The sequence below is a fragment of the Caretta caretta genome, chromosome 6, assembly GCF_965140235.1.
Source record: "Caretta caretta isolate rCarCar2 chromosome 6, rCarCar1.hap1, whole genome shotgun sequence".
In the NCBI taxonomy this organism is placed as follows: Eukaryota; Metazoa; Chordata; order Testudines; family Cheloniidae; genus Caretta; species Caretta caretta.
Genome location: NC_134211.1, coordinates 222,328 through 243,416, shown reverse-complemented (window position 1 = coordinate 243,416; position 21,089 = coordinate 222,328). Strand labels below are relative to the sequence as shown.

At 65.7% G+C, this 21,089-nt stretch overlaps 1 protein-coding gene across 3 annotated transcripts; it reads left to right on the top strand.

The window, feature by feature from the left end:
• The first annotated feature begins 12,931 nt into the window (after positions 1–12,931).
• On the top strand, positions 12,932–20,539 carry LOC125637974 (uncharacterized). 3 transcript variants are annotated; one of them, XM_048853092.2, is made up of 13 exons: positions 13,093–13,262; positions 13,508–13,612; positions 14,085–14,103; positions 14,215–14,252; positions 14,337–14,402; positions 14,962–14,988; positions 15,647–15,680; positions 16,491–16,531; positions 17,423–17,455; positions 17,699–17,743; positions 18,538–18,565; positions 18,725–18,792; positions 19,931–20,539. In XM_048853092.2, the coding sequence occupies exons 1-13, from the start codon at positions 13,253–13,255 to the stop codon at positions 19,978–19,980; spliced, it is 564 nt and encodes a 187-aa protein (XP_048709049.1). In that variant the 5' UTR covers positions 13,093–13,252; the 3' UTR covers positions 19,981–20,539. The 3 variants fall into 3 exon arrangements, with proteins under 3 accessions (XP_048709048.2, XP_048709049.1, XP_048709050.1); XM_048853093.2 differs by lacking the exon at positions 14,337–14,402 and having other exon boundaries at positions 13,238–13,262; XM_048853091.2 differs by lacking the exons at positions 14,962–14,988; positions 15,647–15,680; positions 16,491–16,531; ... (3 more) ...; positions 18,725–18,792; positions 19,931–20,539 and having other exon boundaries at positions 12,932–13,262; positions 14,337–14,837.
• The last annotated feature ends 550 nt before the right edge of the window (positions 20,540–21,089 follow it).

Genomic DNA, 21,089 nt, shown 5'->3' with positions numbered 1-21,089 from the left:
TATCCTGAGAAACCACCTGTGAAAGCCCCACTTGGGGGCTCCCTCTGCCAACTGAGACCCCCTCCCCCCAGACTTCTCTCCGCGCCAGCCACCATCGTTAATTTATTGCCCTTCCCCGACTCAATGCTGGTTCTGCACCTTTTCTGACATAGCCTGAGAATTCCCCAGCATCCTTTGAGGTCTTCCCTTCCCTTCATGTCCCCCATTCCTAGGGGGTAGTCTGGGCCCCCCAGATGCCACGGGCACGCGGTCACATGGGCCGCACAGGGAGCCCCCACCCCCCCGCTGCGCTGAGCGACCCCAGCGCCTGGGGTCGCTGAATAAAGCCATAGGTGCCGCCCGCATCTCTGTCCCAGGGCCTGGCTTTGTTCTCCCGCCGAGGGGCTGCCCCGGCCGTCCCTCTGCCCCAGCTCGGAGCTGCCGGCCATGGGGGGCACCGGCCACCCTGGGGTCTGTGCCCTGAGTGGGGAGGGGGTCGGGCCCTGGCCCCACAGGGCGGAAACGGGCCGCGAGCCGGGGGCGGGGATCCGCAGAGGGCAGGGATGTTACTGCAGGGGGCACTCCTGGGCCCAGACAAGAGCCTGGGGTCGGGACCCCCACTGGCTCTCACCAGGGTGGGCAGCGGGACAGAGGCACTTCTGTGCACCCCTGCAAGTGCCCCCCATCCCCGCCAGGAGCTGTTTTCTCTGTGTGCCCGGCCTAGCGGGAGTGACCGGGATCCTCGCTGGGCTGCCCCATCCCCCCTGGAGCTGCCCTGCCCGGGGGGAGCCGCATTGTCTCCACACCGTGCCCTGCCTGGGGCAGCTGTACTGTGCCCTGCCCGGGGGAGCCGTCCCCGCAGTGTGGTCTGCTCTGCCCGGGGGGAGCCGCATCGTCTCCACACCGTGCCCTGCCCGGGGGGAGCTGCACCGTGCCCCGCCCGGGGGAGCCACATCATCCCCCCAAGGCACTGTGAACGGGTCCCCACGCCACTATCACGGGGTCCCCGGGCGATGCTCTGGAGCTGCTCCCCACGAAGCCAGGCAGGACTCTGGGAAAGTCTCCTTTCTGTGAGCAGCCTGTCTTCAGGACACACAGCTCCCCCGGCTCCACCTTCCTGGGTCTGACCTTGGAGCCTCCAGCCTCCTCTGCCCCTCCGGGCACTTCCCCAAGCGAGTCTGCCCAGGTGGGGCTCCTGGGGAAGCCAGAGGGTCCTGCCCCCCAACTCCGCAGTCAGACGGGACTCTCAGCCAGCCAGAAAAACAGAAGGTTTATTAGACGACAGGAACATGGTCTAACACAGAGCTTGTAGGTGCAGAGAACAGGACCCCTCAGCTGGGTCCATTTTGGAGCCGGGTCTGGGCCTCCCTTGCTTTCCCCAGCCAGCTCCAAACTGAAACTCTCCAGCCCCTTCTCTGGCCTGTGTCTCTCTCCCGGGCCAGGAGGCCACCTGATCTCTTTGCTCCCCAACACCTTCCGTTGGCACCTTTGCAGAGGAGGGGCCCAGGCCATCAGTGGCCAGGAGACCGGGTGTTGGTCAGTGGCCAGGAGACCGGGTGTTGGCCAACATCATCGCACTGGCCCTCTAGGGCTCTACAACAATCACACCCCTGATCCCACCGCCTGGGTCCTTAAAAAAGGCCTAGGGGAAACTGAGGCGCCCACCCAGTATTCAGAGAGAACAGTGAGAACAGTCCCACTTGGTCACATCGGCACCCCAGAGGGCAATGGGGGTGGGGGGACAGTGCTGATATCCCCAGGGCACTGCGCCAGGAGGGTTTGTCAGGGGCACTGGGCCGGGAGGTGCACGGCGCACTGGGAGGGCAGCACCCAGACCATAGGGCGTATGCGGGGCTGGGGGGAGGCGTGCAGACCCCAAATCGGGGCCTCGTTGGACCAGGCATGGCACACAACGAAACACAGCCCCACAGCCAGAGGGGCTGCCCTGCCCCATAGCAGCTGGGGGGCTGTGGTGATGGGGGAGGTCGCAGGTGGCCCTAGGCCGGGCGGGCTGTGGTGTGGCAGGGAGGAGGTAGGATAGGGCAAGGGAAGGCAATGCAACCCCGCTGGGTGCCGGCCGGGGGGAGGCCCTGTGTCCCCGCCCCCCCCCCGCCCCCGAGCTGGGGGCCCTGTCGGAAGCGGCAGGCAGCTGTGGGGCAGGGGGAGGCGACGCTCTGACAGGAAGCCCCGGAACAGGCGAAGTGCAGTCACACCCGCCCGCCGCAGACCCACAGACGGATCCCTGAGCGCTGGTGAGCGATGCGCCCGGCCAGAGTGGGGGGCTGGGGGTGCCCTGTCCCTGCCGTCCTGCCCCACAGCACCGGGGGGCGGGCTGCCCTGTCCCTTCTGTCCTGCCCTACAGCACGGGGGGAGCTGCCCTGTCCCTGCCATCCTGCCCTACAGCACGGGGGGGGGGGCTGCCCTGTCCCTGCCGTCCTGCCCCATGGCGCGAGGGGGGAGCTGCCCTGTCCCTGCCGTCCTGCCCCACAGCACCGGGGGCGGGCTGCCCTGTCCCTGCCATCCTGCACCACGGCGCGAGGGGGGAGCTGCCCTGTCCCTGCCGTCCTGCCCCACAGCACCGGGGGGAGCTGCCCTGTCCCTGCCATCCTGCCCTACAGCACGGGGGGGGGGCTGCCCTGTCCCTGCCATCCTGCCCTATAGCACGGGGGGGGGCTGCCCTGTCCCTGCCGTCCTGCCCCACAGCACGGGGGGGGAGCTGCCCTGTCCCTGCCGTCCTGCCCCACAGCACCGGGGGGCGGGCTGCCCTGTCCCTGCCATCCTGCCCCACGGCGCGAGGGGGGAGCTGCCCTGTCCCTGCCGTCCTGCCCCACAGCACCGGGGGGAGCTGCCCTGTCCCTGCTGTCCTGCCCTACAGCACGGGGGGAGCTGCCCTGTCCCTGCCATCCTGCCCTATAGCACGGGGGGGGGGGCTGCCCTGTCCCTGCCGTCCTGCCTCACAGCACCGGGGGGCGGGCTGCCCTGTCCCTGCCGTCCTGCCCCACAGCATGGGGGGGGAGCTGCCCTGTCCCTGCCATCCTGCCCCACAGCACCGGGGGCGGGCTGCCCTGTGCCTGCCGTCCTGCCCTACAGCACGGGGGGAGCTGCCCTGTCCCTGCCATCCTGCCTTATAGCACGGGGGGGGGCTGCCCTGTCCCTGCCGTCCTGCCCCACAGCACGGGGGGGGAGCTGCCCTGTCCTTGCCATCCTGCCCCACAGCACCGAGGGGGGGCTGCCCTGTCCCTGCCGTCCTGCCCCACAGCAAGGGGGGGAGCTGCTCTGTCCCTACCGTCCTGCCCCACGGCGCGAGGGGGGAGCTGCCCTGTCCTTGCCATCCTGCCCCACAGCACCGAGGGGGGGCTGCCCTGTCCCTGCTGTCCTGCCCCACAGCAAGGGGGGGAGCTGCTCTGTCCCTGCCGTCCTGCCCCACGGCGCGAGGGGGGAGCTGCCCTGTCCCTGCCGTCCTGCCCCACAGCACGGGGGGGGAGCTGCCCTGTCCCTGCCGTCCTGTCCTACAGCACGGGGGGAGCTGCCCTGTCCCTGCCATCCTGCCCCACAGCACCGGGGGCGGGCTGCCCTGTGCCTGCCGTCCTGCCCTACAGCACGGGGGGAGCTGCCCTGTCCCTGCCATCCTGCCCTATAGCACGGGGGGGGGCTGCCCTGTCCCTGCCGTCCTGCCCCACAGCACCGGGGGGGGGCTGCCCTGTCCCTGCCGTCCTGCCCCACAGCACGGGGGGGGGGGGCTGCCCTGTCTCTGCCATCCTGCCCCACAGCACCGGCGGGGGGCTGCACTGTCCCTCGCGTCCTGCCCCGCAGCAAGGGGGGGGGCTGCCCTGTCCCTACCGTCCTGCCCCACGGCGCGAGGGGGGAGCTGCCCTGTCCCTGCCATCCTGCCCCACAGCACCGAGGGGGGGCTGCCCTGTCCCTGCCGTCCTGCCCCACAGCAAGGGGGGGAGCTGCTCGGTCCCTGCCGTCCTGCCTCACAGCACGGGGGGGGAGCTGCCCTGTCCCTGCCATCTTGCCCCACAGCAAGGGGGGGGCTGCCCTGTCCCTACCATTCTGCCCCACGGCGCGAGGGGGGGAGCTGCCCTGTCCCTGCCATTCTGCCCCACAGCACCGGGGGGGGGCTACCCTGTCCCTGCCATCCTGCCCCACAGCAAGGGGGGGAGCTGCGCTGTCCCTGCCGTCCTGCCCCACAGCAAGGGGGGGAGCTGCCCTGTCCCTGCCGTCCTGCCCCACAGCACGGGGGGGAGCTGCCCTGTCCCTGCTGTCCTGCCCCACAGCACCGGGGGGGGGCTGTCCTGTCCCTGCCGTCCTGCCCCACAGCACAGGGGGGGGAGCTGCCCTGTCCCTGCCGTCCTGCCCCACAGCAAGGGGGGGAGCTGCCCTGTCCCTGCCATCCTGCCCAACAGCACGGGGGGGGGCTGCCCTGTCCCTGCCGTCCTGCCCCACGGCGCGAGGGGGGAGCTGCCCTGTCCCTACCATTCTGCCCCACGGCGCGAGGGGGGGAGCTGCCCTGTCCCTGCCATCCTGCCCCACAGCACCGAGGGGGGGCTGCCCTGTCCCTGCCGTCCTGCCCCACAGCAAGGTGGGGAGCTGCCCTGTCCCTGCCGTCCTGCCTCACAGCACGGGGCGGGGAGCTGCCCTGTCCCTGCCATCCTGCCCCACAGCAAGGGGGGGGCTGCCCTGTCCCTACCATTCTGCCCCACGGCGCGAGGGGGGAGCTGCCCTGTCCCTGCCATCCTGCCCCAGAGCACCGGGGGGGGCTACCCTGTCCCTGCCGTCCTGCCCCACAGCAAGGGGGGGAGCTGCCCTGTCCCTGCCGTCCTGCCCCACAGCACGGGGGGGGGCTGCCCTGTCCCTGCCATCCTGCCCCACGGCGTGAGGGGGGAGCTGCCCTGTTCCTGCCGTTCTGCCCTACAGCATGGGGGGGAGAGCTGCCCTGTCCCTGCCGTCCTGCCCCACGGCACGAGGGGGGGGGCTGCCCTGTCCCTGCCGTCCTGCCCCACAGCAAGGGGGGGAGCTCCCCTGTCCCTGCCGTCCTGCCCCACAGCACGGGGGAGGGGGGGAGCTGCCCTGTCCCTGCCGCCTTGCCCCACGGCGCGAGGGGTGGGGCTGGGGGGCTGTGTCCCAGAGCTCAGGTGACACCATGCAGGAAGGGTGTGGGCAGGGGCAGCTCAGTGCTGGAGCGGGGCAGGGAGCCAGGTCCCACACGGGTGGGGTGGGGGCATATGGGGCACAGACCAGTACAGGCCTCATTGACTCCGATGGAGCTATGGCCAAATGATGCCAGTCTGGGGTCTGGCCCCATTGATGCTAACAGAGTGGGGCCAATGGCCCCTCTCGCTTCCTGTCCTTGTCCCCTCCCCACCGCCTCACCACATCCTGGAAACATCTGGGGGAGGGGAGGACTGGAATCGAGGGGCTCAGGGCCAGGCCGTGGTGCTGCCCTTCACCCCTTAACAGGGGGCAGCCCCTCCGTGTGTCACTAGTGCTTACCGCCCGGCCCCTTTCCCCTCGCCCAGCCCCAGCCCTATTTCCTTGTGGGCATTCGGCACCCGTGGGGTTAATGATACCCGGCCTGTGGGCTGGCTGCTGTGCCCACGGGGGCTGCCGGGGAGCTGCCTGCCCTGGGGCACCCCGTGGGGTAGCAACTCCTGCCCCCTGGACCTGCTCCCCATGAAGCCGGGCAGGACTCCGGGGCCGTCTCCTCTCTGGAAGCAGCCTGTCTGCAGGACACACAGCTCACCCGGCTTCCACCTTCCTGGGTCTGACTCGGAGCATTGAGCCTCCTCTGCCCCTCCGTGTGCTTCCCACAGCGAGTCCGCTCAGGCGGGGTTCTGGGGAAGCCAGAGGGTCCTGCCCCCCAACTTCGCAGTCAGATGTGACTCTCAGCCAGCCAGTAAAACAGAAGGTTTATTAGATGACAAGAACATGGTCTAACACAGAGCTTGTTAGCACAGAAATCAGTGACTTTCAGCCACGTCCATCTTGGGGGGAGGGGAGCCCAGAGCCAGGGCTCTGGTCCCCCCCTGAGCCCCAAGCCAGCGGAGACCGACTCCTTCCAGCTGCCTGGCCCCTGCCCTGCCCCTTGCTCCTCCTCCGGCCTTTGTCTCGCTTCCTGGTCACATCCCGCTCCTGGTTCCGAAGGGGCGGCCATAGCATCCCTGCAGGCAACTGGAGAAATCCCCGCAAAAGTCACACCCCCTTATTCCCACCACCCAGACATTGGTGCAATACAAGAGGCAAACTGAGGCACACACAGCCTTCATGCAAAGCAGTAAAACTCACATAGGCTCACATACAACATAACAAGAGAAAATCCCCACTTCCTCACATCTCTCCCCCTTTTGAGACCGAACGGAGCAGGGTCACTTTAACCAGTGACTTGGGGAAGTTCAGGCCCCCCCTCTCCGGGACAACGCATTGGCTATAACATTTGCACTCCCCTTAACGGGGACCATCTCCAGCTCATACTCCTGGAAGGACAGACTCCACCTCAGGACCTTGGCATTGGCCCCTCTCATCTGGTGCAGCCACGGCAGGGCGAGTGGTCAGTGTCCACAGTAAAGCACCGCCCAAATAGGTACGGCTGCAGCCTTTTAAGAGCCCACCCCAGGGTCCGACACTCCTTCTCCACAGCCGCATAGCCCTGCTCCCGGGGCAGCAGCTTCCTGCTCAGGGACATGAGGGGGTTTCTCGCCCTTTGCATTGGCCTGCCTCGGCACCTTGCCCAGCCCTGTGTGTGTGGCATCGGAGAACGCCATATAGGGCTTGTCAAAGTCTGGGTTTCCCAGCACCGGGCCCTTGACCAGATCCTCCTGCAGCATGCAGAGACCCCTCTGGCACTGCCCGGTCCAGACCACCTTGTCTGGCTTCCACTTCTTGCACAGCTCAGTGATGGGGGCCGACACAGAGCTAAAGTGGGGCACGACCCTCTGGCAGTGACCCACCATCCCAATAAAGGCCTTGCCTGTTTCTCAGTCTGGGACGGAGGCCAGTCTCTGATCGCCCCCACCTTGGCCGGCTCTGGGTTTAGGCAGCCGCTCCCCACCTTGCGGCCCAGGTACGACCCCTCTGCCATCCCCACCTTGCACGTCCCAGCTTTTACAGTCAGCCCTGCATCCTGGAGGCGACCCGGCCCCCTCTTCACCTGGGACACGTAGTCCTCCCAGGTCTGGCTTACGTCACAAATATCATCAATGTTGGCTAGGGTACAATTCTCCATCCCCCTCAGTAGCTGATCCCCCTGGCGCTGGCAGGTGACCGGAGCCTCCTTGAGGCTGAAAGGTAGGACCAGGGACTTGTACAGCCCCAAAGGGTGACAAAAGCAGGTTTCAACCTGGCATCTGGATCCAAAGGCACCTGCCAGTAGCCTTGGGTGAGATCCCTGATCATGGGGTACCGAGTCCCCCCCACCCCGCCCCCAGCTTGTCTAGGATCTCGTCAGGCCTAGGCATGGGGCAGGTGTCACGGAGTCCCTGGGCGATGCTCTGGAACTGCTCCCCATGAAGTCAGTCAGGACTCTGGGGCAGTCGCCTTTCTGTGAGCAGCCTGTCTTCTGGACACACAGCTCCCCCGGCTTCCACCTTCCTGGGTCTGACCTCGGAGCCTCCAGCCTCCTCCACCCCTCCGTGCGCTTCCCACAGCAAGTCCGCTCAGGCGGGGCTCCTGGGGAAGCCAGAGGGTCCTGCACCCCAACTTCGCAGTCAGACGTGACTCTCAGCCAGCCAGTAAAACAGAAGGTTTATTAGACGACAGGAACATGGTCTAAAACAGAGCTTGCAGGTGCAGAGAACGGGACCCCTCAGCTGGGTCCATTCTGGGGGGCAGTGAGCCAGACAACCACGTCTGCACCTCACTCCATGTCCCAGCCAGCCCCAAACTGAAAACCCCCTCCAGCCCCTCCTCCTCAGGGCTTTGTTCCTTTCCCAGGCCAGGTGGTCATCTGATTCCTTTGTTCTCCAACCCTTTAGCTCTCACCTTGCAGGGGGGAAGGGCCCAGGCCATCAGTTGCCAGGAAACAGGGTGTCGGCCATTCTCTGTGTCCAGACCCCTGCACACACCTGCCCTCTAGGGCTCTGCAATGATCATACACCCTTACCCCACCACCTAGATACTTAAGAACTGCATGGGGAAACTGAGGCACCCCCACACTATTCAGAGGAAACATTAAGAACAGTCCCACTTCATCACATCTCCCCCCCCTTCGAGATCGAACTGAGCGGGGTCACTTTAGCCGGTGACCTGGGGAAGTTCGAAGCCACCAACGTTCCCATGGATGCCCCAGCATCTCTCCCATTCCTTGGTAGGAGTTACACCAGGCCCTTCCATTTTCACACCCTCCCTTAGGTCAGGGGTGGTCGATAGCACTCGCAGGCCGCATGTGGGAAGGTTTATGCAGCCCATGCCCTTTGGCCACCCCAAGAATGTCTCCCCATTGACCATCACCTTCTGCTCCCACTGGAGGTCCGAGGGGCCTGGCCCCAGGAAACTCCACACAGTCATATAGGTTGGGGTCAGGAGTGGGAGCCTGTCCACATCCCCAACCATCTGGCTGACGGAGTCTATGGCCTTGGGACCCAGCAAGGGAGCTAGACACCGGGGCTTTTCCGCAGGGTCCCCCTGGTTCAAATCGCCAGCCTGCTCAAAGGCAGTGAGGTGGCATCCACACCCCCCCTCCTTAACCAGGGGCAGCAATTTAGTCTCGAGGTTCCCTGCGGAACTGGCCCCCCGGGATCTATCCCCACTCACCCTGGGAGGTCCCCTAGGCCTCTCCGCCCCACCACCGCCAGTTCATGCTGCTGCTGCTTCTGCAGCTCTTTCTCGGGCTCTCGCTGTCTCCCACGGTCCTCTTGCTCTCTCAGACTCAGCTCCAATCCCGTCCGTCTCCGATCCCCCGATGGGGAACCCGATCGTGAAGACCCCCGTCTGGTCGGGGACAGGAGTCTTGGCGATGCCTGGCTGCCGCTTCAGCTGCTCCCAGATCCTGCTATAGCCCCAGTTGGGGTCAGGAATCTGTTCCTTAGAGCGGTCATCCTCCTCCAGCTGCACAATTAACTCTGCTTTGGTGAACTTTCCAACGCTCAACCCTCTCTTTCTGCACAGGGTTACAATGTCCTTCTTAAGGAGACGGTGACAGGCCATCACTCCGCTCTTCCCAAGTTGTTGTGGACTCACAGGCCCGTGTGTTCTCAGCTCCCCACGGTTTCCAGGGAGAACCCCTAGTGTGCCAGCCCTTCTCGAGGTCACCACCTCTTTGCCAGGGTCGAGCTGCAGACTCATCCGCCCCTTGGACTGCTCGCTGCAATCCCCAGGGGAACCCTGTTACTGCAAAAGTCCTTCTCTCTCCCCGGGCCAAGCTGCAGGCTCCTCCGCCCCTGAGACTGCTCACTGCAGTCCCCAGGGGGACCCCATTACTGCACACTCCTTCTCGCTGGTCACACACTCCCAGGGGTTAACCGCTCCCCGAAACCGCTCCTTTCTGAGCCTTCAGCAGGCCTAGTCCTCGGCAATCCCCCTTCGTGTTACTGCTCCCCAGTCACTTACTGCAGGAAGCGCCATCCACGGGGTGCAGTACATCCCACTCCTGCCACCAGTTGTCACGGAGTCCCTGGGCGATGCTCTGGAACTGCTCCCCATGAAGCCAGTCAGGACTCTGGGGCAGTCGCCTTTCTGTGAGCAGCCTGTCTTCAGGACACGCAGCTCACACAGCTTCCACCTTCCTGGGTCTGACCTCGGAGCATTCAGCATCCTCTGCCCCTCCGTGCGCTTTCCCCCAGCGAGTCCACACAGGTGGGGCTCCTGGGGAAGCCAGAGGGTCCTGCCCCCCAACTTCGCAGTCAGATGTGACTCTCAGCCAGCCAGTAAAACAGAAGGTTTATTAGACGACAGGAACATGGTCTAACACAGAGCTTGCAGGTGCAGAGAACGGGACCCCTCAGCTGGGTCCATTCTGGGGGGCAGTGAGCCAGACAACCACGTCTGCCCTTCACTCCATGTCCCAGCCAGCCCCAAACTGAAAACCCCCTCCAGCCCCTCCTCCTCAGGGCTTTGTTCCTTTCCCAGGCCAGGTGGTCATCTGATTCCTTTGTTCTCCAACCCTTTAGCTCTCACCTTGCAGGGGGGGAAGGGCCCAGGCCATCAGTTGCCAGGAAACAGGGTGTCGGCCATTCTCTGTGTCCAGACCCCTGCACACACCTGCCCTCTAGGGCTCTGCAATGATCATACACCCTTACCCCACCCCCTAGAGACTTAAGAACTGCCTAGGGGAAACTGAGGCACCTCCACACTATTCAGAGGAAACATTAAGAACAGTCCCACTTCGTCACAGCAGGCACCAGACATGGTGATGGCATTGAGCTTCTGAGAGGCCACACAGACTGGGATCGACCCATCTTTCCTGGGGACCAGCACCACGGGAGAGGCCCCCGGGGCTGGTGGGTGGCTGGACCACTCCTAAAGCCAGCATGTCTCTGACCTCTCCCTCCAGGGCCTAGGCTGTGTTCCCCGTTATTCTGAATGGGGAACACATGATGGGAGGGCCGGCTCTCCTCTCCACCCAGTGGACGGCTCGGTTAGTGAGCCCAGGCCGGCTGGAGAACAGCTGTGGGTGCGAATGCAGCGTCTCTCTGACCCCTGCCTGCTGGGCAGGGGTGAGCTGGTCAGAGAGGGGAACTGATTCCAGCAAGGGGCCGGCTCCTGTCTCAGGGAAGAGACCCACCAGGGGATGGACAGTACGGCTCCATCACGTTGACCTGGTCCCCGCGGTGGCTGTGAGCCCGGCTGGGCAGTTCCACCACATCGTTCTCCTCATTCAGCTGCTGGATGACCTTGAAGGGCCCGTCCCAGGCAGGTTGCGGCTTATGCTTCCTCACCGGGACGAGACCCCTCACCTGGTCCCCGGTGCCGTAGGCCGAGCGGTCGTACCGGACCTTCTGCCTCCCTTGGGCCCTGGCTAGGTTCTCCCTGGCCGGACCCAGGAACTCAGCGAGCTGTTCCCGGAAAGTCAGTCCATGCTCCACCACTGATTCTCCATCGGGGGAGGCCTTCCCCTCCCATCCGTCCCCCACCAAGCCCAGGGCCACCTTCTGAAAAGACTCCTCTGTGACAGGCAGGTGTCCCAAGGCTCTGGACAAGGCAGCCCTGGTTGGCAGCTGTCCTGCCCTGGCTGTGGTTCCCCACACTGAGCTGGGTCTCCGATCCCCCTGGGCTCAGCTTCGCCCCTGCTGTCCCAGTGAGGATAGGCAGCGAGCTCGCTGCTTTGCTCACAGCATCAGAGCCAGCGTGAGCCCCCTCCCCCATGTGCAGGGGGATGGGGAGCATCTCTCCGTCCCACTCGACCCCAGGGGTCCGGTTACAGGCAGGCAGGTATCCCGAGCTTAGCCGCTCCTCCCCGCTGCCAGCCAGGTCATCTGCATTTTCACTGACCATTTCCCTCTCCCCCGATTGGTTCCCTGGATTCAGATTCAAACCCTTGGGAGTTACAGGAGCAGGGCCTGGATCCTGTCCCAAAGAGACACAGTCACCCCACAACAGGGTCACGCAGCTGGTGTCCTGGAGAACCCCAACGGCCAGCCAGCCCCACCCCTCCTGGGTCTGCACAGGGACCTGGGCCATAGACAGGGGAAGGGGCTTCGTCCCTGGGACCCTCACCCAGCTCACCCAACCCCTCAGCATCTGAGGCTGCACCCCCCAGGGCCTGACACCAGTTCCCTCTGTCCCAGGATCTCGCCACCCCAGGAATGTCTCCCCATTGACCATCCCCTCCCGCTCCCACTGTGGGTCCGAGGGGCCTGGCCCCAGGAAACTCCACACAGACATATAGGTTGGGACCAGGAGTGGGAGCCTGTCCACCTCACCACCCATCGGGCTGACGGAGTCTATGACCTTGGGACCCAAGAAGGGGACTAGACACGGAGCCTTTCCGTAGGGCCATCCTGGTTCCAATTGCCACCCTTCCCACAGGCCGCGCTCTATCTCCTCCCTCCTTAACCTGGGGCAGTGATTTAGTGTCGAGGTTCCCTGCAGAATTGGCACCCTGGGGTCCATGCCCTTGCACCCCTGGGCGGGTCCTTCTGCCTCTCAGCTCAGCCATGGCCAGTTCCTGCTGTCGCTGTCTCTCCCGCTGTTCTGCCTCATGCCTTCCCCGTCTCTCATGGTCCTCTGACTCCTTCGATCCCAGCTCCAATTCCATCCGTCTCAGATCCACCGACGACTCCCAGCTGGTCGGGGACACAGGTCTCCCGGACGCTCAGCTGCTCCCAGCCTCTCTCGCGTCCCCACCTGGGTCAGGAACCGGCTCCTTAGAAAGATCCTCCTCTTCCAACTGAGCAATCAGCTGTGCCTTAGGGAGCTTTCCAATGTCCGGCCCTCTCTCTGCACAGCTCTACAATGTCCTTCTTAAGGGGATGGTTATAGACCATTTCCACGCCGTTCCCGAGTGGTCACTCAGCTCCCCACGGTCCCTGGGAGGAACCCCCTTCAGGGCAACAGCCCTTCTCAGGGGTCCACTTTCTTTTGGGGTTAAGCCGTAGGCTCCTCCGCCTCCTGGATCCGCACCTCTAGGAGCCTCCAGCACTCCCGTCTCTCGCTAATCCCCCTTCGTTTTACTGCTCCCCTGTCACTTAGTGCAGGATGCTCTGTCCACGGGGTGCTGTACATCCCACCGCTCCCACCACCTGTCACGGCGTCCCCGGGCGATGCTCTGGAACTGCTCCCTCCGGAGCCGGGCAGGACTCTGGGGGAGTCTCCTCTCTGGGAGCAGCCTGTCTGCAGGACACACAGCTCACCCGGCTTCTGCCTTCCTGGGTCTGACCCCGGAGCATTCAGCCTCCTCTGCCCCTCCTTGCGCTTCCCACAGCGAGTCTGCCCAGGCGGGGTCCTGGGGAAGCCAGAGGGTCCTGCCCCCCAACTCCGCAGTCAGACCTGACTCTCAGCCCGCCGGGAAAACAGAAGGTTTATTAGTCGACAGGAACACAGCGTAGGGCAGAGCTTGTTAGCACAGAAATCAGTGACTTTCAGCCCAGTCCATCTCTGGCCCTCCCTGTGAACCCCAAGCCAGCCGAGACTGACTCCTTCCAGCTGCCTGGCCCATTGCTCCTCCTCAGTCCTGGGCCAAGAGTCCCCTGGTCGCATCCCTCTCCTGGGTCTCAGGTGACAAAGGGGCGGCCATAGCATCCCTGCAGGCACCTGGAGCAACCCCGGCAAAAGTCACACATCTCACCAGCTAGACATTGGTGCAATACACAGGGAAACTGAGGCACACACAGCCTTCATGCAAAACAGTAAGACTCACATAGGCTCACATACAACAGAACAAGAGAAAATCCCCGCTTCATCACTGGGGGCTGGGCGCTGGTGCCTGCTGCAGGCCAGGAACTGGGGGCTGTGCCAGCTGTGGGGGGCTGTGTCTGGCCCGTCCCTCTGTCCAGGCAGGGCACTGCAGGCTAGCCCAGGTGCAGCACCCACGGGGTGGGGGTGGGGGTCTCTGCTGTTCTAACCCGTCTCTCTCCCATTTCTCTCCCCACAGAGCTGCCCATGGCCTGGGCCGAGGGCACAGTGAGCGGCTGGGTGGGGGGCTGGGCGCTCATCCCCCTGGGGGGCTGCTTGCTGCTCTGCGGGCTCTGCCGGAGAAGTGAGTGATGGGGGATGAGGGAGGGGGGACGGGTCTGGGGGCTAGGGGTGGGGGGACAGGGACTGGGGGGGTACAAGGGATGGGGGAGGGGAGACGGGGCTGGGGGCTAGGGGTGGGGGGACGGGCCTGGGTGGCTGGGGGCTAGGGACGGGGGGACGGGGGTGGGGGCTAGGGGCAGGGGGGCAGGGACTGGGGGGTACAAGGGACTGGGGAGGGGAGACGGGCTGGGGGCTAGGGGTGGGGGGACAGGGACTGGGGGCTAGGGGCTAGGGACGGGGGGACGGGGGTGGGGGGCAGGGACTGGGGGGTACAAGGGATGGGGGAGGGGAGACGGGGCTGGGGCTAGGGGCGGGGGAGGGGAGACGGGGAGCAGGCGGGTACAAGGGGCAGGGAAGGGTGGCGAGGGAGGGAGGTTGGGCTGTTTGTTAATGAGGTGACATCACTGACTCATCTCCCCCCCCCCCCCCCGCAGAGCTGCTGGTTTCCCCCAGGTAAGTGCTACGCCCCCCCACCCGGAGCTGCCCCTCCCTGTCTCCCACCCCCACCCCCGCGGTGCTGCCCCCGGCCCCCCACGCTGCCCCTCTGCCCATTGTGTATTGCAGGGACTTGCCTCGGGATCTGGGGCCACGCTACATGTCAGGTGAGTCCCCGGTGCAGGGCAGCTGCCCCACCCCTTACCCTGGGGCAGGGCCCCCAGCACAACTCACCCTCCTGTTCCCCCCAGATCCTACTGCTGGCACCAGCATCGCCGCAAGCCCACGGCCTCCTGTGGGCCCCAGGAGCATGGACAGTGAGCACCCCCAGGGCAGGGGGGTGAGATGGGGGGCAGGCTGGATGGAGAATCGTAGAGACGCGGGGCTGGAGAGGACCTTGAGAGGCCACCACCGCGTCCAGCCCCGACGCCGAGGCAGGGTCAGGAACCCTACAGCGGCTCCGAGAACCCCCCAGGGACGGGGACCCCCCAGCCTGTCCCGGGTTCGCTCACATCCGAGCTCACGCGCCCTGACTGCACACGACGCCCATCGCTGCTTGTCCTGCCTCAGGGGACAGAACGGACCCCGTCCTGGTTCCAGCCCCCCCAACCTACCTGAACGGCCCCCCAGTCGTCTTGTCTCTGCACTGAGCACCCAGGTTTAACCGCCCCTCACAGGCCTGTTCTCTGCCCCTTCGCCCGGGTCTGGGGCTCTCCTCTGGCCTCTCCCGCTCGTCTCCAGCTCTCCTAAAGCGCAGCCCTGGCCCCTGGCCCAGACGTGTGACCTGGGGCCCGGGGCGCCCCGCGGGTGACGGGGGCCGGGGGGGGTGGAGGGCTGCGTGGCTGGTGTCACAGGCACTGTTTCCCCTCTCTCTAGACGAGGACGAGGACGATTTCCAGTTTCGTAAGTACCACGGCGACAGACGGAGACCAAACATCCCGGGCAACCCTGGGACACACGGCGCACCCCCGTGTGACACGCCTCAGAGACACGCAGCCCCGAGACACGCACCCCGCATGGCACCCCCGCACTATGCACCCCCAGACACGCACCCCGCACCCCCAGACACACACCCCGCATTGCACCCCTGCACTATGCACCCCGAGACACGCACCCCGCACTACGCACCCCCAGACACGAACCCCGCACCCCCAGACACGCGCCCCGCATCGCTCCCCTGCACTATGCACCCCGAGACACGCACCCCGCACTACGCACCCCCAGACACGCACCCCCAGACACGCACCCCGCACTACGCACCCCCAGACACACACCCTGCATCGCACCCCCCACAATACACGCCCCTGAGACACACCCGCCCAAGATAACAGGCCTGAAAGGCCCTGCGGAGACCCCCCCCCTGCTCTACAGCTCCCCACTGCTGCCACCACCCTGCAGCGCGGCAGAATGGGACAGAACTGCCCTGGCGGCCGGGACCCAGACGTGGCAGCCAGCGTCTGGCATACAGCCTGCCCGGCCTGCTGCTGTGCCCCCATGTACGGGGGTGGGGGTGGGGTGTCTGTGCGGGGGAGTCACCGTCTCTCCCCCTCTCTCCTCACAGCTCCTGCCCCGCGGACAGAGTCGCGGCAGACCCCGTAGGTGTCAAATCCCTGGCCACACCTGGGCTCCCCCTCCGCCCACACTGCTCCCCCATGGGCCTTGCCCCGGCTCCCCGGAGACCTTCCCCAGCCCTGGGAGAGATGCTCTGTCTAGGGGTCACATCCCTAAGCAGGAGCTGGGTAATTGGTGTGGAGTCCCAGTTAGCTGGGAGGGTGCTGGCTGGGGAGAGGGGGTCCCAGCTAGGAAGGGGAGGGGGTCCCAGCTTGAGTGGGAAGAGGAGGATGTCCCAGCTAGGGAGGAGAGGGGGTCCTGGCTGGGGCAGGAAGAGGAGGGGGTCCCAGCTAGGGAGGGGAGGGGGTCCTGGCTGGGGCGGGGAGGGGGTCCCAACTGTGCTGGGGAAGGGAGGGGTTCCCAGCTGTGGAGAGGGGGTCCCAGCTTGGGCAGGAAGAGGACGGTGTCCCGGCTAGGGAGGAGTGAGGGTCCTGGCTGGGGCAGGAAGAGGAGGGGGTCCCAGCTAGGGAGGAGTGGGGGTCCTGGCTGGGGCAGGAAGAGGAGGGAGTCCCAGCTAGGGAGGAGTGGGGGTCCTGGCTGGGGCAGAAAGAGGAGGGGGTCCCAGCTAGGGAGGGGAGGGGGTCCTGGCTGGGGTGGGGAGGGGGTCCCAACTGTGCTGGGGAAGGGAGGGGTTCCCAGCTGTGGAGAGGGGTCCCAGCTTGGGTGGGAAGAGGACGGTGTCCCGGCTAGGGAGGAGTGAGGGTTCTGGCTGGGGCAGGAAGAGGAGGGGGTCCCAGCTGGGGTGGGGAGGACGGGAAGCACCTTGCTCTGACCCCACTTCTTCCTCCCCACAGGGTCTTTGAGTCCCTGAAGCAGGCCCGGGAATCTGGCACTGGTGAGTGGGGTCTGGGGGAATGGAGACCCGGCCCATGCTGGGTGGGGCGTTGTCCCGGAGTCCCTGGGCGATGCTCTGGTCCTGCTCCCCAGGAAGCCGGGCAGGACTCTGGGGCAGTCTCTTCTCGGGGAGCAGCCTGTCTGCAGGACACACAGCTCCCCCGGCTCCACCTTCCTAGGTCTGACCTCGGAGCATTCAGCCTCCTCTGCCCCTCCGTGTGCTTCCCACAGCGAGTCCGCTCAGGCGGGGCTCCTGGGGAAGCCAGGGGGTCCTGCACCCCAACTCCGCAGTCAGACGTGACTCTCAGCCAGCCAGGAAAACAGAGGTTTATTAGATGACAGGAACATGGTCTAACACAGCTTGTAGGTGCAGAGACCGGACCCCTCAGCTGGGTCCATTTTGGGGGGCAGTGAGCCAGACAACCCTGTCTGCCCTTCACTCCATGTCTCCAACCAGCCCCAAACTGAAACTCCCTCCAGCCCCCCCTCCTCTGGGCTTTGTCCCTTTCCCGGGCCAGGAGGTCACCTGATTCCTTTGTTCTCCTACCCTTTAGCTCTCACCTGGCAGGGGGGAAGGGCCCAGGCCATCAGTTGCCAGGAAATAGGGTGTCGGCCATTCTCTGTGTCCAGACCCCTGCACACCCCTGCCCTCTAGGGCTCTGCAAGGATCATACACCCCCTTACCCCACCCCCTAGATACTTAAGAACTGCCTAGGGGAAACTGAGGCACCCCCACACTATTCAGAGGAAACATTAAGAACAGTCCCACTTCGTCACAGCGGAGCACCAGGCAGTGCCAGCCAGCAGTCTGCGCCCGCCCCCTCCCCGCTGTTCCCCCACTGGGCTGGCAGCAGTCCGGTGTCTGTCTCTAACCCCCTGTGTTTCTCAGCAGATGTGGACAGCCACGGGAGCTACGTGAACATCAGTGAGTGCTGGGGCCGGGGGGCGCGGGGGTGGGGGGCAGGACGCGACGGGCGGGGCCCTCCTGGCTCTGCACCCCAAGTCCCGTCTCCAGCCCAGCGCTGCGGGGGGAGGCTGAGGTTGGCAGGAGTCCCAGCGGGAGGGGTGCAGGGGGGAGGGAATGGGAGAGCGGGGTGGGGCGGGGGCACTTTGATCTGCCCCCCGGGTCATGGGGCCAGGCGACTCAGGTTGCGTCTCTCTCTCTCAGACTCAGAGGAGAACTATGTGAATCTGGAGGGAGCCGAGGGGGGAAGTAAGTGAGACATGAACTGCAGCCGGACCCCCTTTGAAACCCTGCCCCACTGCCCTGCCCCATAGAGACCCTGCCCCGCTGCTCTACCCCATAGAGACCCTGCCACACCCCTTGCCCCCATAGAGACCCTGCTGCACTCCCCTGCCCCCAGCAGAGACCCTGCCCCACTGCCCTACCCCATAGAGACCCTACCCCACTGCCCTGCCCCCAAAGAGATCCTGCCCCACTGCTCTGCCCCATAGAGACCCTGCCCCACCCACTGCCCGAAAAGAGACCTTGCCCCCCATGGAGACCCTGTCCCACTGACCTGGCCCCCTCCTGTTAGAAACCCCTCTCCGGCCCTTCTGAGAGAGACTCTGACCCACTGCCCCATCCCTCTGTTTACCCATCCGTCCAGCCCCAGATAGCCCCCCACTCCATCCATCCATGGGTGCACCCCACGCTCCCTACCTTAGATCCCTCTAAAGCAGTGTTTTGGGGTCTCCTGGGTTACCAACAGCCCCAAGTGGGAATGTTCCCCACTAAGGACACATCAGCAAAGGCCCCTTGGGCCTGGGGGAAGCCATGGGGGGGGTGAGTTTGGCCCACGCTGAGCCATGGGGAGCGCCCCACACCTGAACCCAGATGGCCACAGGCTGGGCCAGTGCCCCACATTACATTGCCGGGGGGGGCAGCTTGGGGATGGCTCGCCCTGGGGCGGGGTGCTGTGTGCGGGTGCTGACGGTCCCTCGTCCCCCCAATCCGCGTTCCCAGCCGCGGCCTCTCAGCCCGCTCTTGTGCCTTGTGCTTTGCAGGCTCCGAGGAGAAGGACAAGGAGTATCTGTGAGTACTGGGGGGCTGCGCGCGGGGGGGGGGGGGGGGGGGACAGGGTGAGCTGCCGGGTGGGAGTGTAGGGCCTGACCCCTTTCTGAGCACATTCCCCTGGGGCTGGGCCCCTGCCCCGTCCCGCATGGTCACCCCTCTGCTCCTCCCCATCTGCAGGGAGGTGCTTCCATTGGAGACCGAGAGAACCAGGCCCCACAAGCAGAAAGGCCCCAGTCGCGGCAAGGGTAAGTGCGTGTGTGTGTGTGTGTGTGCACATGCCCTAGTGTGTGTGTGCATGCCCGGCGCGAGTGTGAATGAGTGTGTGCGCAGCCCGTGTGCGTGTGTGCACGCCTGGCGCGAGTGTGAATGAGTGTGTGCGCAGCCCGTGTGCGTGTGTGCACGCCTGGCGTGAGTGTGAATGAGTGTGTGCAGCCCGTGTGCGTGTGTGCACGCCTGGCGCGAGTGTGAATGAGTGTGTGCGCAGCCCGTGTGCGTGTGTGCACGCCTGGCACGAGTGTGAATGAGTGTGTGCAGCCCGTGTGCGTGTGTGCACGCCTGGCGTGAGTGTGAATGAGTGTGTGCGCAGCCCGTGTGCGTGTGTGCACGCCTGGCGTGAGTGTGAATGAGTGTGTGCGCAGCCTGTGTGCACGTGTGCACGCCTGGCGTGAGTGTGAATGAGTGTGTGCAGCCCGTGTGCGTGTGAGTGCGTGACTCCTGCGTGTGCATTGCCTGGCTTGTGCATTGTCCCCTGGTTGGGAACCTGCCCCCCGAGCGGCTGCTCCATGCGACCGGCTCACGAGGCTGCGGCTGCTCCCAGCTGGGGTCGGGGGGCCAGTCCTTTCACGCCGGCGCTGGCAGCTGGGGGTCCCGCCTTCACGCCCCGCCTGTGAGGAGCCGCCGTGTGACTTGCCCTGGCGAGCGTGGGCCCACGTCTCCCTTTCACACGCACGAGGGGGACTCTGCACGTTGCCCCCTCCGGAGTCCCGCGGGGAACATTTCCTGCCCTACCCGAGGGCGCCGGTCCTGCCCCCGCGCACGCGTCCCTCACCCACAGTCCCCTTCCTTTCTCCCGGGCAGGTGAAAATGTCTCCTACGCGAACGTGGACGACAAGGAGCCGAAACCCTGTTAGAGCTCTGCCCCCTGAGCCCCACCCCACCCCCCGAGCGTGACCCAGCCACCCCCAGGCCCCGTGGGACTCTCCCTGACCCCGCAGGCCCCGGACACGCACTTTCTGCTGTGCCCGTGGAAAGAAGCCCCAGGCTGGGCGCACCAGGCAGCCATAGCCCCCCGGGCCGGCGGGGACCCCCAGCCCCATGTCCCGACGCCTGCACCCCTCTCCCTGGGGCTGAGCCCACCGTTCTCTCTCTCTCTCTCCCTCGCAGCCTCGCTGGATGAGCAGACGGCCGACTCCGACTATGTCAATGTGCCGTAGCCGTGTGGGGCTGGGGACCGGCCGCCTGCAGCTCTGCCCCCCGGCAGGTCCCTCCCTGGGGCTGCGGGCGGGGGCTCTTGGGAGGGGGCGCAGCACGACCCATGTTCAGTACCTGGGAGAGCCCCAGCTAAGGAGCCGTGGTCCTCGCCGCCCCACAGCACAGGGGCTGGGCTCCCCAGCGGGGCCGAGCCGGCTGCCCCACAGCACAGGGGCTGGGCTCTTCGGGAAAGGGCTCTCTAATTTGAGCACCAGGTCTGGCTTGGCCCGTGCGGCCCGGTCCGGAAGGGGAGCTGCAGAGGGGATTTGCCCAGCCCTGTGCAGGAGGGGGAAGGCACAGACCTGTCGTCTTCCCCACGCCTCCCCCGGGCCTAACTCGCCCGCAGCCTCCCCCATTGTTTACGGGCTTGTGAATATGTGTGTGTGTGTGAACCTTCCTGGTGAACCCGGGGATTCGCCCCAAATCCACCCCCGTGCCGGGGCCCCTGTCTCTGTCTACACCTGGGATCACGGTGTGAGCATAAAACCGTCCCAATAAACCGGGGATTTGCCCCTCAACCTCTGCCTGCCCCCGGTGGTGTCTGTGTTCTCAGCAACGGTGTTACCGCCCCCCAAACTGCTGGCTGCTCTGGACCCCGCTGAATGTCTCCCCATGAGCCTGCTCTCTGCTCCCTTGTATGGCCCTGCCCTGCTCTCCTGCCCCATCAGCCCTCCCCACGACCCCTCCCCGTGACCCCCTGCTCCCTCCCCCCATCATGGGCTTCATCTTGTAACCCTCTGTGGGCCCCCCCGTAACTCCCCACTGCCCCACAGTTCTGCCCCCCCATGGACCCCTGCCCACCGCCAGCCCCATCCCTGCCCTGTGCCGGACCCGCCCCTGACTCACCCCCTGCCCACCTCCCGCCCCGTGCTGGCCCCACCCCTGCCCTGCACTGCCCCACTCCCTTCCTTGTGCTGGCCCCACCTCTGCCCCAACCCCTGGCCCCACACTGCCCTGCCTCCTGCCCCATGCTGGCTCCACCCCCTGCACTGCTGACCGGGCCATTAAAAGTTGGGTCGACGCGGGACTGGCAGGCTCCCTTCCCGGGTCCATGCAGCTCTCGGGAAGCGGT